Raw genomic sequence first — 17,706 nt, 5'->3', positions numbered from 1 at the left:
TTCAGGAGCTGAAGAATCGATTGACATCCGCACCAGTGCTCACTCTTCCTGAAGGAACAGAAGGTTATGTGGTATATTGTGATGCCTCAGGTATAGGTTTGGGGTGCGTATTGATGCAGCGTGGGAAGGTGATTGCTTATGCATCAAGACAATTGAAGAAGCATGAAAAGAATTATCCAACCCATGATTTGGAATTGGCTGCAGTAATATATGCTTTGAAGATATGGCGGCACTACTTATACGACGTCCATGTTGACATCTACACAAATCACAAGAGTTTACAATACATCTTCAAGCAGAAAGAGTTGAATTTGAGGCAGCGTAGGTGGCTTGAATTATTGAAAGACTACGACGTCGAGATATTGTATCATCCCGGTAAAGCCAATGTTGTGGCAGACGCTCTCAGCCGTAAATCAATGGGAAGCTTAGTACATATTGAGGCAGGTAGATGGGGGTTGATTAAAGAGCTTCATCAGCTAGCCAATATGAGAATCAGATTGTTAGACTCTGATGACGGAGGTGTTACTGTACAGAATACATCAGAATCATCTTTGGTAGCCGAGGTAAAAGCACGACAATATGAAGATCCTATCTTAGTACGATTAAGAGAAAGCATTCAACAGTGTAAAAGTATGGCTTTTGGGATCGGAAAAGATGGGGCACTGAGATACCAGAGCCGATTGTGTGTGCCTAATGTGGCAGGGTTGCGAGAGAAGATTATGAATGAGATTCATCAATCCCGATATTCCATCCATCCCGGCTCGACAAAGATGTATCATGATGTCAAGGAGCAGTATTGGTGGGATAATATGAAGAAGTCTATTGCAGAATTTGTAGCCCAGTGTCCCAATTGTCAACAAGTAAAGATAGAACATCAGAAACCCGGTGGATTGCTTCAGAATATAGAGATTCCGACCTGGAAATGGGAGGTGATTAATATGGACTTCATTATTGGCAAATCCCATGAGAGGCAGAGGGCGAGGCCGTGCTAGAGGCCAAGGTAGGGGTAGAGCTCAGCCCAGAGCAGCGGCACCAACGACGGAGCCTCAGGTTGACTTTGATGATGAGGTTCCGGCCCAGACAGTTCCGGTGGGCCCAGCTCAGGTCCCCAAGGGGTTTATTGCTACCTCAGTACTCTAGGATGCTCTGGTCCACCTAGCGGGCCTTATGGAGAGTATTATTGGGGCAGGCTTACTTCTTGTAGCACCAGCTGTCTCTTAGGCTGGAGGAGGAGCCCAGACTCCTACTACTCGCACTCCGGAGAAGATGGCTCCCCAGTTTCAGACTCCAGCAGCTCAGCCAGTTGGAACAGTTCGTGATTCTAGTGTTGAGGTTTCTTCTATTGATTTTGTGCCTGTTGTTCGTGAGTTTCCTGAGGCATTTCCTTCAGACCTGCTGGGTATGCCACCCCACAAGGATATTGACTTTTGCATTGATTTGGCATGGGGCACTCAGCCCATTTCTATCCCGCCATATCATATGGCCCCGCCTGAGTTGAAAGAGTTGAAGGAGCAGTTGCAAGATTTGCTTGAAAAAGGTTTCATTAGGCCTAGTGTTTCGCCTTGGAGTGCATCGATGTTATTTGTTAAGAAGAAGGACAGATCGATGCGAATGTGTATAGATTAACGGCAGTTGAACAAGGTTACAATCAAGAATAAGTATCCATTGCCGAGGATTGATGATTTGTTTGATCAGCTTCAGGGTGCTAAGATATTTTCGAAGATTTACTTGAGATCTGGCTACCATCAGTTGAGGATTAGGGCATCCGATGTCCTTAAGACAGCTTTCTGCACTCGGTATGGGCATTGTGAGTTCTTGGTGATGTCATTCGGGTTGACAAATGCCCCAGCAATTTTTATGGATTTGATGAACCGAGTGTTTAGGCCTTACTTGGATTCGTTCGTGATAGTCTTCATTGATGATATTTTTGATCTATTCCCATAGCCGGGAGGAGCATGAGCAGCATTTTAGAGTGATTCTTCAGACTTTGAGGGATAGTCAGTTGTATGCCAAGTTTTCAAAGTGCGAGCTCTGGTTGAGTTTAGTTGAATTCCTGGGTCATGTTGCATCAGCAGAGGGTATTCAGGTTAATCCGAGGAAGATCGAGTCAGTCAAGAACTGGCCTAGACCAGCATCAACTATAGAGATCCAGAGTTTCTTGGGTTTGGCAGGATACTATTGTCGGTTTGTGGAGGGGTTTTCGTCTATTGCAGCCCCGATGACCAGGTTGACCCAGAAGGGTGCCCAGTTCATATGGTCGAATGAGTATGAGGCGAGCTTTCAGAAGCTCAAGACAGCTCTGACTATGGCACCGGTGTTGGTTTTGCCCACAGGTTTAGGGCCTTATATAGTTTATTGTGATGCATCTCATATTGGACTTGGTGCGGTGTTGATGCAGAGTGGCAAGGTCATTGCCTATACTTCACGACAGTTAAAGATTCATGAGAAGAACTATCTGGTTCATGATTTAGAATTAGCAGCCATCGTTCACGCGTTGAAGATTTGGAGGCATTATCTATATAGCGTGACATGTGAGGTGTTCACGGATCACAAGAGTCTACAGTATTTGTTCAAGCAGAAGGAGCTAAATTTGAGGTAGAGAAGGTGGTTGGAGCTATTAAAGGACTATGATATCACCATCTTATATCATCCGGGAAAGACCAATGTGGTGTCCGATGCTTTGAGTAGAAAGTTAGTCAGTATGAGCAGTCTTGCTTATATTCCAGTCGGTGAGAGATTGCATGTTTTGGATGTTCAGGATTTGGCCAATCAGTTCATGAGGTTGGATGTTTCTGAGCCCAGTCGTGTGTTAGCTTGCACAGTCGCTCGTTCTTCTTTATTGGAGCGTATCTGTGATCGGCAGTATGATGATCCCCATTTGTGTGTCCTTAGAGACACGGTGCAACACGGAGGTGCCAAGTAGGTTACCTTAGGTGATGACGGAGTTTTGAGATTGCAGGGTCGAGTTTGTGTGCCTAATGTGGATGGACTCTGAGAGTTGATTTTAGAGGAGGCCCATAGTTCCCGGTACTCTATTTATCCGGGCACCGCTAAGATGTATCAGGATTTGTGGCAGCATTATTGGTGGCGGAGAATGAATAAGGATATTGTTGCATATGTGGCTCGGTGTTTGAACTGTCAGTAGGTTAAGTATGAGCATTAGAGGCCTAGTGGTTTGTTTAAGAGGATTGAGCTTCCCGAGTGGAAGTGGGAGCGGATCACTATGGATTTCGTTGTTGGACTCCCACAGACTCGGAGGAAGTTCATAGTGTGGGTCATTGTAGATAGGCTGACCAAGTCAGCGTATTTCATTCCTATGGCAGTATCCTATTCATCCGAGAGGCTAGCGGAGATCTATATTCGGGAGTTTGTTCGTCTTCACAGTGTGCCCGTGACTATCATTTCGGACCGAGGTACGCAGTTTACCTCACGTTTCTGGAGGGCAGTTCAGCGATAGTTGGGCACACAGGTTGAGTTGAGCACATTGTTTCATCCTCAGACAAACGGGCAGTCCGAGCGGACTATTCAGATTTTGGAGGATATGATCCGAGCTTGTGTCATTGACTTTGGAGGCTCGTGGGAACAATTTTTGCCTTTAATAGAGTTTGCCTACAACAACAGTTACCAGTCGAGTATCCAGATGACTCCTTATGAGGCTTTGTATGGTAGGCGGTGTCGGTCGCCAGTTGGATGGTTTGAGCCGGGAGAGGCTCGGTTGTTGGGTACGAATATAGTACAGGATGCCTTGGACAAGGTCAGGATTATTCAGGATAGGCTTCGTACAGCTCAGTCTAAGCAAAAGAGTTATACCGACCCCAAGGTTTGTGATTTGGCATTCATGGTCGGTGAGCGGGTATTGCTTCGAGTGTCGCTAATGAAGGGTGTGATGAGATTTGGGAAGAAGGGCAAGCTTAGCCCTAGGTTCATTGGCTCGTTTGAGATTCTTGATCGAGTGAGAGAGGTGGCTTATAGACTTGCATTGCCGCCGAGCTTATCAGTCGTGCATCCAGTGTTTCATGTGTCCATGCTTCGGAAGTATCACGGCGATCCATCCTACATGTTAGATTTTAGCACTGTCCAGTTGGACAAGGACTTGTCTTATGAGGAGGAGCTAGTAGCTATTCTAGACCGACAGGTTCATCAGTTGAGATCGAAGAGTTTCCCTTCTGTTCGTGTTCAGTGGAGAGGTCAGCCTGCTGAGGCATCGACCTGAGACTCTGAGTCTGATATGCGGAGCCGTTATCCCCATTTTTTCCCCGACTCAGGTACTTCCTTCTTATGTCCGTCGAGGACAAACGGTTGTTTTAGAGGTAGAGAAAGTGATAACCCAAAGGGTATGGGTCATCACTTGTTTTAGAAATTAATTCTGCGTTTTAAGGCCTTAAAAATCTCTTTTAGCATCACCTCGATTTGCGTGCGCAGTCTGGGCGTGTAGCCGGAAAGCCAATATGTGAAAATATGTGAAAAATGATGAATTTTGACTTTAAAATGAATTAAGTTGACTTCGGTCAACATTTTGGGTAAACGGACATAGACTCGCGATTTGATGGTCCCGGAGGGTCCGTAGGAAAATATGGGACTTGGGAGTATGCCCGGAATCGAATTACGAGGTCCCAATCTCGAGAAATGCATTTTTGAAAGAAATTGTTTTGCTGAATTAATTATGAGTTTTTGAAAGTGAAATGTGTTTGAAACCATCGGTATCAGGCCCGTATTTTGGTTCTAGAGCCCGGTACAGGTCTTATATATGATTTGAGTCGAGCCTGTGAAAATTGGTACGAAACGGATTTGAAATGACGTGAATCAGACCTTATTTGAGAAATTTGGCAAATTTGAAGTTCTTAAGAAATTCCATGATTTTGATGCTAAATTCATATTTGTTGATGTTATTTTAGTGATTTGAATGCACGAGCGAGTCTGTATGATGTTTTTAGGTTGGTGTGCATGTTTGGTTTGGAGCCCCGAGGGCTCGGGTGAGTTTGGGATAGGCCATGGGATGGAATTTGGACTTAGGAAAATTGCAGGTTTTCAGCTGGTATGATCAGGTTTTGCAGGCTTCGCAAATGCGAGAATTCCATCGCAAATGCGAACAAAGGCATGGGCAGGCCTGATTGCAAATGCGACCATTTGGCTCGCAAATGCGGAAGGCCCCAGTCGCAAATGCGATGCCTGCTTCGCAAATGCGAAAGTCTCAGAATTCTGAAGGGTTCGCAATTGCGAATTGCGACATCAGAGACTTGTAAATTCATAACTTAGACGCATTTAAACCATTTTTCACTCTTTCAAAACCAAAACACTCTAGGGCGATTTTTTAAAGGCAATTTCTTCTCCAAATCGATTGTAAGTCATTTCTAACTTGTTTTCTTCAGTCATTAACATCTTTTCACATGATTTCAACTCAAAATCAATGATTTTCATGGGAAAATTGGGTGTTTTGGGTAGAACCTAGGTTTTTTAAAAATTGGGGATTTGGACCTCGATTTGAGGTCTGATTTCAAAACAAATTATATATTTGGGTTCATGGGGAAATGAGTAATCGAGTTTTGGTTTGAACCTCGAGTTTTGACCATGTGGGCCTGGGGGCAATTTTTGACTTTTTGGGTAAAACTTTGGAAAACTTATTTTCATGCATTGGCATTGATTCATTTAGTATTTATTGATGTAATTAAGTAACTTGTGGCTAGATACAAGCGAGTTGGTGGTGGAATCAAGAGGTAAAACGATAATTGAGGCTGAATTGTGTTCGTGGCATCGAGGTAAGTGTTTGGTCTAACCTTAATGTGATGACCCAAAAGGTCATCACTTGTTTTTAAATGAATTCTACATTTCAAGGCCTTAAAAACCTCTTTCAGCATCACCTCGATTTGCGTGTATAGTCCGAGCGCGTAGCCGGAAAGCCATTATGTGAAAATCTGTGAAAAATGATGAATTTTGACTTTAAAATGGATTTAAGTTGACTTCGGTCAACATTTTGGGTAAATAGACCCGGATCCATGATTTGACGGTTCCAGAGGGTCCGTAGGAAAATTTGGGACTTAGGCGTATGCCCGGAATTGAATTTTGAGGTCCCAAGCCCGAGAAATGAATTTTTACAGAAACTTATTTTCTGAAATTATTTATGAGTTTTGGAAATGAAATGTGTTTAAAACTTGATGGTATCGGGCCCGTATTTTGGTTCCGGCACCCGGTACAGGTCATATATGTGATTTAAGATAAGTCTGTGAATTTTGGTAAGAAACGGACTTAAAATGACGTGAATCAAATCCTTTTTGAGAAAATTGAAAAATTTGAAGTTCTTAAGAAATTTCATGATTTTGATGCTAAATTCATAGTTGTTGATGTTATTTTAGTGATTTGAATGCACGAGCGAGTCCGTATGATATTTTTAGGTTGGTGTTGGTTTGGAGCTCCGAGGGCTCGGGTGAGTTTTGGATAGGCCACGGGGTGGATTTTGGACTTGAAAAATTGCAGGTTTTCAGCTGGTGTGAACAGGCCTGCAGGCTTCGCATTCGCAAATGCGAGTTCGCAAGTGAGAACTGAGTCGCAAATGCGAAACAGCCCAGGCCTGCCCTTCCTCGCAAATGCGAGATGTTCTTTCGCAAATGCGAAGATCCCCAATCTGGGCCTGTTATCGCAAATGCGATAGTGTGTTCGCAATTCCGACCTCGCAAATGCGAGGGTCCCTTCGCAAATGCAAACTTAGCAGAAATCTGGGTTCGCAATTGTGAACTCTGGTCGCAATTGCGACATCTGCAACCTGCAATTTTATAACTTAGCCGGAAATCTCTCATTTTTCACACTCTTTCAAAACCAAAACACTCTTGGACGATTTTTCAAAGACAACACTTCTTCCAAATCGATTGTAAGTCAATTTTAACTCGTTTTCTTCAATCATTAACATCTTTTCACATGATTTCAACTCAAAATCAATGATTTTCATGGGGGAAATTGGGTGTTTTGGGTAGAACCTAGGTTTTTCAAAAATTGGGGATTTGGACCTCGATTTGAGGTCCGATGTCAAAACAAAGTATATATTTGAGTTTGTGGGGGAATGGGTAATCTGGTTTTGGTTCGAAACTCGGGTTTTGACCATGTGGGCCCGGGGCAATTTTTGACTTTTTGGGTAAAACTTTAGAAAACTTATTTTCATACATTAGAATTGATTCATTTAGCATTTATTGATGTAATTAAGTAACTTGTGGCTAGATACGAGCGAATTAGTGGTGGAATCAAGAGGTAAAACGATAGTAAAGACTTGAATTGTATTCGTGGCATCGAGGTAAGCGTTTGGTCTAACCTTAGCTTGAGGGATTAGGAGTCAAGTCCTATTTGCTATGTGGTATTTGTCGAGTACGACGTATAGGTACGGTGATGAGTATCTATACGTTGGTGTCAAGCATGCCCATGAGTCTTATATTGTGATTATTATGGATTCGTTGTATTATTCATGCTTTGATGATGATTTCTATTGTTGGCAAAGTTTGTGGAAGTAATCGTGACATTTGAACATTGAGGAGCGTTGGCTCGAGTTGTACAATGAAATGTGAAAGTATAAGTGAAAATTGAACCTTTTAGAGCATTGGCTCAAAGTTGTGAAGTGAGTTGTGAAGTAAAAGTAAAAAAGAGAAGAGAATCATTATATTAACTCCCTTGCCGCGATATTGTTGCTTTTGATGTTATCTCCATTGCCAGGATGTTGATGTTTCTTTTGATGTTGTTCCCTTGCCGGGACTTGAATTGTTGAACTATTGTTCACTTGCCGGGATTCTTATTGTAATTTCATTTATTCCCTTTCCCTATTATTTGTGATTGTTGTTTGGGCGAGGAAGAGTGTTAAAGCACAAAGGGTGATGCCGTGTATTGTTTTGGTGAGAGAGTGTCAAAGCACGAAGGGTGATGCCGTGTATGATTTGTGAGTAAAGAGTGTAAAGCACGAAGGGTGATGCCGTGTCGCACGATGTACCATTCTGTGCCGATTATATTGATTATATGGTGAGGATGAAAGTAAAAGCACGAAGGGTAATGTCGTGCACATTTTCATTACTTGATTGTTTTGGTGAGGACGAGAGTAAAAGCACGAAGGGTGATGTCGTGCACTTATTGATTTCTGATTCTTTGTTGATATCTGAGATGTGTTGTTTCTTTCAACTACGTGTTGTCTTTCTGTTCTAAATTGATAGTTCCCCCGTAGCATGTTATCCCTCTCATACTTGACTGTATATTATTGTTCTTCTTTTCCGTTGTATATAGTCAAATTGCACAGGTTTATTTGGTAGTCTGGTCCTAGACTCGTCACTACTTCGTTGAGGTTAGGCTAGGCACTTACCAGCACATGGAGTCGGTTGTGCTGATACTACACTCTGCACTGTGTGCAAATCCCGAAGCAGCAGCTTTTGGACCGTAGATTGGGTGGTTGTCTTCAGTCCACGCGGAGATCCAAGGTAGTCCTGCAGGCGTCCACAGGCCCTGGCATCTCCCTTTATCCCTTTACTCTTGTTTCATTTCTTTAGTTCAGAAACAGTGTATCTTTTATCTTTCAGATTTTGTATGTAGTATTCTAGATCGTCTTTGAAACTATGACACCGGTTCTGGGTGGTAGAGGATTAAACAGTTGTATTAGATACATATTTTAGATAGTTTACTGCATTTCTTCCGCTTATTGTAATTTTCGCTGTCTACACGTATTTGCTTTATAATTGTTAAAGAAAATAAAAATGGGTAAAAAGGTAATTAGTTCAAATAGTCGGCTTGCCTAGCTCACATTAGTAGGCGCCATCACGACTCCCGAGGGTGAAAAATCTAGGTCGTGACACTTAGCTTGAGGGATTAGGAGTCGTGTCTTATTTGCTATGTGTTAATTGTGGAGTACGACGTATAGGCAAGGTGACGAGTATCTATACGTCGGTGTCAAGCATGCCCCTGAGTCTTATATTGTAATTGTTATGACTCTGTTGTGGTTTATTGCGCTTCACATGTTATTATCATTATTGTTCCCTTACCGGGATGTTTGTTTTGATTATTGTTCCCTTGCCGGGATGTTGTTGAAATATTATTGTTCCCTTGCGGAGATGTTGTTATATTGCTCTTGTTCCCTTACCGGGATTCTTTTGTGATTGTTGTTGATTTGTAACTGGGATCGGGTGGCACGCCGCCATAGAAATATATGAAATAGGAGCAGGTTGCACGCTTGCAACAAGATATATGAAATGGGAGCGGGTTGCACGCATGCAACGAGATATATGAAATGGGATCGGGTTGCACGCCTGCAACGAGATATATGAAATGGGATCGGGTTGCACGCCTGCAACAAGATGTGAAATGAAAGTGAACTCTGCATTTGTTTTCCTTATCCTCGTTAGTAATTGGATTTTGGTTTCTTTATATTCCTCTTAATATTCTGTTGTTATCTGTTATTCCCCGAAGCTTGTTTTCCCCCTCCCATCTTTAACTGTAATTATATTTCCATTGTATATGATTTAACTGCACATGTTTATTTGGTAGTCTGGTCCTAGCCTCGTCACTACTTCGCCGAGGTTAGGCTAGGCACTTACCAGCTCATGGGGTTGGTTGTGCTGATACTACACTCTGCACTCTTTTGTGCAGATCCTAGTGTTGTAGACTTCAGACCGCAGTGAGGGTGCTGCCTTCAGTCCAGCAGGCGACCCGAGGTAGTCCTGCAGGCGTCTGCATGCCTTGGCGTGACCTCCTATTTTTCCTTTATCCTGTTTCCTTTACTTATTTCAGAAATAGTGTATATTTTATCTTTCAGAATTTGTATGTAGTATTCTTAGATCGTCTGTGAAACTGTGACACCAAATTTTGGGTAGAGTTGTATTTAGGCTTTCGCAGTTCGTATTAAGATAAATTATCAGATTTTGTCTTCCGCTTAATTATTTCCGCTATTTGCATAATATCTACTCATCACTGATAATGGTTTAAAACTGAAAAATGTTAAGTAATTAGAATAATTTGGCTTGCCTAGGTTTCACCAATAGGCGCCATCACGACTCCCGATGGTGAAAAATTCGGGTCGTGACAATATGTATGTATATATACACACACGTAATGTGACTATTTTGATACTCACAAGGGTATAAATCAACATAGAATAATGTGCATTTACTCATTTTGTTTATTCTCGTTAATCCCGATTCTTAAAAAGAGAAACAAAATACCAAAAACAGCATACACTACTAGAATAATGCAAATCGCCCATTGATATTTCCCACGAAATATTATCAGTGGTAATTTTCACCAAAAAAATTGACAAAATCAGCATGAAAGTGGGGAGAAGAAAATTTTATCAAAATTTCAATAGTTCTTACAGGCTCTTCGTTTCCCACCCATTTATGTTGGAATATTATTGGAAATTAATTACATAAAATTAAAAAGAAATTCTCAAGGAAAACGGGGCAAACTAAAAAAAAATTGAATAGTTTTTATATTCCCACAGATTCTCAAGGAAAGTAAATATTAATATAATTTATATTTTTGCTAATAAGGATTTCCCACATTCTTAGGTCACACATGCTTCTTTTCTTTTGTCACATTCATAGCCTGTTTGGCCAAACTTTTTTTGTGTTCAAAAATATATATTTTTTGGCCAAAAATTTGAGTTGTTTGGCCAAACTTTTAGATGGAAAAAAGTGCTTTCGGGGAGAAGTAGAAATATTTTTTGAGAATTAGAAAAAAGTAGCTTCTCTCCAAAAATATTTTTTTGAGAATCATTTTTGAGAAAAATACATTCAGAATTAGTTTTTAAAAGTTTGGCCAAATACTAATTACTGCTTAAAAGTACTTCTCAAATAGATTAGCCAAATAGAAACTGTTTCTTACCAAAAACAACAACAACAACAACTGCCCAGTAAAATCCCATATAGTGGGGTCTGGGAAGGGTAATGTGTACGCAGACCTTACCCCTACCCTGATAGGGCAGAGAGGTTGTTTCCGATAGACCCTCGGCTCAGAAAGACGGAAATAAAAAAAAACAAGAAAAGAGAATTCATTAGTAACTCCAGTAGAAACCGTAATAGTAACAGAAGTATAGAAACCAAAAGATGAATGACATGCAATAACAATAACTAGAGTCTAAGGCCCGGGGCTAAGATAAACAGCAAGAATAGTATGGGTTCAACATAAACTGCAAGCCATCTAAGATCAACCCTAATCCAACCCCGCCTTACCCTCGGTATGAAGTAAGGAAAGCTTAACTACCCCTATCCTACAACCCTAATGTTTGACCTCCAAGCCTTCCTATTAAGAGCCATATCCTCGGAAATTTGTAGTTGTACCATGTCCTGCCTGATCATCTCTCCTCAATACTTCTTCGGTCTCCCTTTACCTCTTCTCATACCCACTACGGCCAACCACTCACACCTCCTCACCGGGTGCATCAAGGTTTCTCCTCTGCACGTGCCTGAACCATCTGAGTCTCGCTTCCCGCATCTTGTCATCCACAGGGGCGACGCCCACCTTCTTCCGAATATCTTCATTCTTAATCTTGTCTATCCTAGTGTGCCCGCACGTCCACCTCAACATCCGCATCTCTGCTACTTTCATCCTCTAGATATGGGAGTTCTTAACCGATCAACACTCTGCCCCATACAATATGGCCAGTCTAACCACAACTCTATAAAACTTACCTTTGAGTATCGGTGGCACTTTCTTGTCACACAAGACTCCAGATGCAAGCCTCCATTTCATCCAGCCCGCCCCTATGCGGTGAGTGACGTCCTCGTCGATCTCTCTGTCCCCTTGAATCATCGACCCAAGGTACTTGAAGCTATCTCTCTTGGGGATGATCTGTAACCCAAGCCTCATGTCCCCGCCTACTTCCCTCGACTCAGCGCTAAACTTGCACTCCAGGTACTCTGTCTTAGACCTGCTCAATTTGAAACCCTTGACTCGAGAGTCTGTCTCCAAACCTCCAATCTCTCGTTAACACCGACCCTCGTCTCATCAATTAAAACTATGTCATCGGCAAATAACATACACCATGGCACCTCCCCTTGAATATGGTGTGTTAAAGCATCCATCACCAAGGCAAATAAGAACGGGCTAAGCGCAGAGCCTTGGTGTAAACCCATAACAACCGGGAAATGCTTCGAGTCGCCTCCCACAATCCTAACCTTAGTCTTAGCTCTATCATACATGTCCTTGATCACTCTTATGTAGGCTACCGGCACGCCCTTCGCCTCAAGACATCTCCAGAGCACCTCTCTAGGAACCTTGTCATACGCTTTCTCCAAGTCAATAAACACTATGTGCAAATCCTTCTTCTTATCCTTGTACTATTCCACCAACCTCCTTATAAGGTGGATAGCTTCCGTAGTGGAGCGGCCCGGCATGAACCTAAACTGATTGTCGGATATAGACGTCGTCTTCCTCACCCTCACCTCCACCACCCTCTCCCAGAATTTCATGGTATGGCTAAGTAACTTGATACCCCTATAATTGTTACAACACTGGATATCACCTTTGTTCTTATACAATAGTACCACTGTACTCGACCTCCATTCCTCCGGCATCCTCTTCGTCCTAAAAATTACATTGAACAACTTAGTCAGCCATTCTAATCATGCTCTACCCACACACTTCCAAAACTCAATCGGAATATCATCTGGCCCAGTCGCTCTACCCCTACTCATCTTACGCAAAGCCCCCACGACCTCCTCCACCTTAATGCGCCTGCAATACCTAAAATCTCGGAGACTCTCCGAATGCCCCAAGTCCCCTAGCGCTATATCCCGATCCCCCTCCTTATTTAGAAAACCATAAAAGTACGTCTGCCATCTCTGCTTAATCTGGGACTCTCCCTTCAATACTCTACCATCCTCATCTTTGATGCACCTTACTTGGTCCAGATCCCAGGCCTTCTTGTCCTTGTTTTAGCCAGCCGAAACAACTTCCTGTCCCCGCTTTTCTCCCCTAATTCCTCGTATAGATGGCTAAACGCTGCATTCTTAGCCTCTGTGACCGCCAGCTTTGCCTCCTTCCTAGCCACTTTGTACCTCTCTATATTCGTTCTCCTCTCCTCCTCGCTTGTGCTCCCTGCCAACTTCGTGTATGCTAACTTCTTCGCCTCCACTTTACCTTGGACTATGTCATTCTACCACCAGTTTCCTTGGTGCCTACCAGAAAAACCCTTCGATATACCTAGCACCTTTCTTGCTACCTCCCTCACATAGTTCGCCGTCGTTGACCACATAGTGCTCGCATCTCCACTACTCCTCCAAGCTCCCATAGCGGCTAACCTCCCTTCCAACTCCAGGGCTTTATCCTTGTTTAAAGCTCCCCATCTAATCATCGGTCGGCCACGAGCATGCCTCTTATTCATTTTCATCATAATGCTAATGTCCATCACTAAGAGCCTATGCTGAGTCGCGAGGGTCTCTCCCGGGATAACTTTTCAATCCTTGCACAACCCTCTATTACACTTTCTGAGGAGAAGGTAATCGATCTGAGTCTTCACCGCTGAACTTCAGAAAGTAACCAGGTGCTCCTCCCTCTTTGGAAAAGTAGAGTTCGCAATCACCAGCTCGAAAGCCTTAGCGAAGTCTAACAGCGAAGTACTTCCTCCGTTCCTATCCCCACGGCCAAAGCCACCATGCACCTCGCCATAACTACCAACAGCCGCCCCAATATGGCCATTAAAATCCCCTCCAATAAATAACCTTTCAGTAGGTGGAATACTACGCACAATCTCGTCCAAGCCCTCCCAAAAGCGCCTCTTAACCTCCTCATCCAAGTCCGCTTGCGGTGCGTAAGCGCTAACTACATTGAGGGTGCACTCACCAATCACCAACTTAATAAACATTAAACTATCATTCACTCGCCTAACCTCAACCACAGACTCTCTAAGATCCCTATCCACCAAGATACCCACTCCATTCTTACCCCTCACGACTCCAGAGTACCACAACTTATAACCATCCGCATTCCTCGCCTTCGACCCTGCCACCTAGTCTCCTGGACACAAGCTATATTAACCTTTCTCTTCTGGAGAATCTTTGCCAACTCAATAGACTTACCCGTCAGCGTGCCTATGTTCCACGACCCGATCCTCAATCTACAAGCTCCCTCTTTCCCCTTACCCTCCTTTCCTCTCGTCCCAACCCCTGACCTCCTCCCCACCCCGCTTCTCACCCTCGGCACCCCTCGAGGACATGACCTTACTCTACCATCCCACACCACAACCACTATACCTACAACAAACTCTGGAAAACACTAACACGAACCCAAACTAGAAAATAACCGGTTGCAACTACAAGTATTCCAATAATATGCTTAAAGTGATGCTAACTAATAGCCACAAATTAACTAACATAGAGAAAGAGACAAGAAAACGGGAGGTACCAACTCCCGATGGAAAGAACCTGGAAATATGACTTGATGCACCCGGTGATGCTCCACTCTACTCGCTCGTATGTCTCGCGCTTGCCTGGACAGCCGCAACAATTCCCGCGAATATAACCTGGGTGCTTTGGAACCCGACGTCCAGCCCTTTGTGACTGCCAAATGGCCTGCTCTGCTACGCTTGCCCGTGCACCTCCTGCCTGTCACCAAACAACCACCAAAAGTGCTACCTGAAACACGCACAACAAACCACGAGACCAAGAAAAGGAGTGGACTGTCACCGGAACGGTCGCCGGAAAACAGTGCCAGTCCGAGAAATAGTGGTGCGACGAGAAAAGGTTCGGAAAATGGGAAACACAGAGTAGGGTGGTGTGGTTGGGCCGGAAAAGCAGAAGAAAAACGAGACGGCGCCGGTGGTTCGCCCGTCGCCGGCCTAACTGCTGCTAGGGTTAAAAGAAAGGGGAAGAAAGAGAGAGACGCGGGGAGGGAGAAAGGAGAGAGAGAGAGGGACGAGTAGTTACCTGGTTTACCTAGACGAGTGCCGGCGCGGGGATTTGCCGGTGGAGATGTTACCAAAAATACTTTTTTAAAAATTATTTTTGACAAAAGCAATTCTCAAAATAGCATGATTTTAGAACCTTGCCAAAATTCTACATTCTCTTCTCCCTTTTGTCTTATATGTGAACTTAAACATCAATTCCGTCCAGCAAGCTTGCGATTCCCTTCACTCCGACGAGTAGGTAAATCGATCTCTCTTCCTCTCTCTCTCCTTTCCCCTTTCCCCGATTTCTCCCCAAAATATACTTAGGGTTCCGCTACTGTATCGAACCCTAGATTTTTTATATGCTTCCTCTATTTCATTTATGTAACTGAAGGCAATTCCTTGATCCTTGGTGTTGTAAAGAAAACTCAGCAATAGTAGGAAAAGGATTTTGGGGGTTTAGAAACCAAATCCTTGTAAATACCAAATTCCAGTTGTAGAACTAGTTAAACTCGTTTCCATATTCTTTCTTTTGTTTCATGTTTCTTTTCCTCTTAGAGAAGGGATTGACTTTGTTTTAATTAACAATTTGATGTTTTTGCACTAGATATGTAGGTTTAAGATGTGCATAGTTAATTGATTGGATAGAACTATTTTATGATGTTTAACCTAACTTGTATGTTATTTTATTTGGAGGTAAGTTTATTTCAGAGTAATTTTACTCTCGTTATGTTTCGATGGACCAGCATTCTATGTTTGTCTTGCATTTGAAAAATAGAAATAAGTCTAACAATTTCTCTCTCTCTCTATATAGATAGATATATATGTTAATTCAATGGTGTTACCGTTGAATTAAGAGGATAGTAGATACCCACTTGCTGCTATGAATGAGGTGTATTATTAGCTTGCTAATCTCATTTTGAACTCAGAGACTGAGAATTATGTATTCATCATTTTAAGTTTCCTCTGTAAATCTTGAGTAGCACTAGTTTCACATATAGTTTTATCTGCTTTTACCAATCCTCTAGGCATCTGATAGTTTTCTTGATAAGTAATAAAGAATTTTATTTGTTAAATAAAAAGGACTAAGTTAGTGCCAAACATAGTTACAATTATATCATTGATGTACTTGTTGTAACAGTAGAGAGCTTTCTGTCAGAATTACACACAGCTTTTGTAACTCATATTCTTCTTCTTTTCTCGGTATAAAATATCTGGTTCATGTCTGCTCTTTATTGCGTGCTTTTGTCATGTGTTAGTTAGGTAAATGCTCTTTTCAAAATAAGATATTAAATTGGATCTTAAGGTCAGATTTGTATAAGTTACAATTGAACGATCTTTTTTAAATGTTTCTTTGGACTGAATCAAGCTGTTGCAACTACGATACTTATGTTCGCATTGAATGTTGCAACCATAATACTCATGTCCACTTCTCCTATAATCAAAAGATGTTTCTCTAGTTCCCAGAAGTACTATGTGGCAGAATTTATGATATTTTTTTTCAACCATAATCAACAATTGATATTTTGAATTTAATACTCCTTGTAAAACTTGTCTTGATAGGTTATCATTTCTTTGCTATAAGGAGATATTGATATAGGAGGCAGTTAAGCTTACACCCAATATTCTTTGACCATTAAGAAACTGAAGTAAGTTCTCTATGTGAGATTATATTCTAGTCTATTTGCATGTTATTTTAATTATTGAGAGACATTGCAATCTGTTAGAATTTTGTAGAGTGAGAATTACATATTTACCAATTCCTTTGATTACAAGACTTAATATTTTTTTTAAGAGCCATGATATTGATGCATGATAAGTATGTTAGAATTTTGATTTGACTTGGTATTTCTAAAACTGATTTCAAGCCCCAATTGCATTTCAGGACCAAACAAATCGAGAAACCATAAGAAATGATGAGCTCAGTAGCGAAACATGTATCCACCATCTTCAATCGACCGAACGTAGCCTTGTTGAATCCACTAAGTTGGGAGCAGCAGCTACAACAATGGCGGGGCATACGGGTGAAGGTGCGGAACAACAACTTAGACCAAGCACTGTTCTTGATGCAGAGGAAAAGCAGTCAAGCGGAATGGAACGCCTCATAAAGCGTGAACAGCTTCACCATATCAAGAACTCGGAGAAGCGCATCTTGGCTCGTAAGCTCTTGAACATAAACTCCGTTCTCAAGACCTTGCTCGTAAGCTCAAATCCATCCTCATCAAGAAAGTTAGGTATAAAAAACAAAAAAAACGAGTAATTTTCGACTTGGAGCGAAATAGATATAGAGGTTTCATATAGGCTCGTGGTGGATGTAGCCCTTTGGTTATGGGTTCATCCAAACCCAATATTTTTGACTTGGAATATAAATATGTATGTGCATACCTACTAAAGTTTCAATAACTATTATATCTGAACTCATAATTTTAGAAGTGCAATGAGTTCAATGCTAAAATATTTAAAGGTCAAACCCATCAAGTTTAAATCCTAGATCCTCCTTTGATATAGCTGAACCCACTAGTTTGGGATTGAGGGTGTAGGTGTTGTTTATGATGTTGCTAAAGTAAGGAAACGTTACTGGGAAGACTAAGCTAACGTTTGGCCATAGATTCTAAATTTATTTTGAAAAATCTGATTTGGGTGAAGTTTGGTTTGAAGATGAAAATGTGTTTGGACATATGTTTTCAAAATATATTTTCCAACTTTATTTTGGAAAAACATGTATATACTTTCCAAGTTTGGGAGTTTGGCCCAAAATCAACAATTGGGGTGATTTTGGAATTTGGGGATTTGCCAAAATGTGGGCAAAATTTATGGCCAAACATGAGTTTTGAAAATAAATCCCAAATTTATTTTGGCAAAATTCATGG

The 17,706-nt window shown here is 42.0% G+C and overlaps 2 protein-coding genes and 1 long non-coding RNA gene across 3 annotated transcripts; 1 reads left to right on the top strand and 2 right to left on the bottom strand.

Annotated features, from left to right (window-relative positions):
• Positions 1–12,290: 12,290 nt before the first annotated feature.
• Positions 12,291–13,360, bottom strand: LOC138879824 (uncharacterized). The gene is made up of 3 exons (XM_070159462.1): positions 13,163–13,360; positions 12,855–13,108; positions 12,291–12,537 (listed from the first exon to the last, which is right to left on the bottom strand). The coding sequence occupies exons 1-3, from the start codon at positions 13,358–13,360 to the stop codon at positions 12,291–12,293; spliced, it is 699 nt and encodes a 232-aa protein (XP_070015563.1).
• Positions 13,361–13,480: 120 nt separating this feature from the next.
• Positions 13,481–13,816, bottom strand: LOC138879823 (uncharacterized). Its single transcript, XM_070159461.1, has one exon. The coding sequence runs from the start codon at positions 13,814–13,816 to the stop codon at positions 13,481–13,483; it is 336 nt and encodes a 111-aa protein (XP_070015562.1).
• Positions 13,817–14,996: 1,180 nt separating this feature from the next.
• Positions 14,997–17,291, top strand: LOC104236868 (uncharacterized). Its single transcript, XR_713525.2, has 3 exons — positions 14,997–15,095; positions 16,400–16,485; positions 16,722–17,291. It is a non-coding gene; the product is annotated as an uncharacterized lncRNA (long non-coding RNA).
• The last annotated feature ends 415 nt before the right edge of the window (positions 17,292–17,706 follow it).

The sequence above is a fragment of the Nicotiana sylvestris genome, chromosome 10 (assembly GCF_000393655.2).
Source record: "Nicotiana sylvestris chromosome 10, ASM39365v2, whole genome shotgun sequence".
Lineage (NCBI taxonomy): Eukaryota > Viridiplantae > Streptophyta > Magnoliopsida > Solanales > Solanaceae > Nicotiana > Nicotiana sylvestris.
This window is presented reverse-complemented; position numbering and strand designations above follow the sequence as displayed.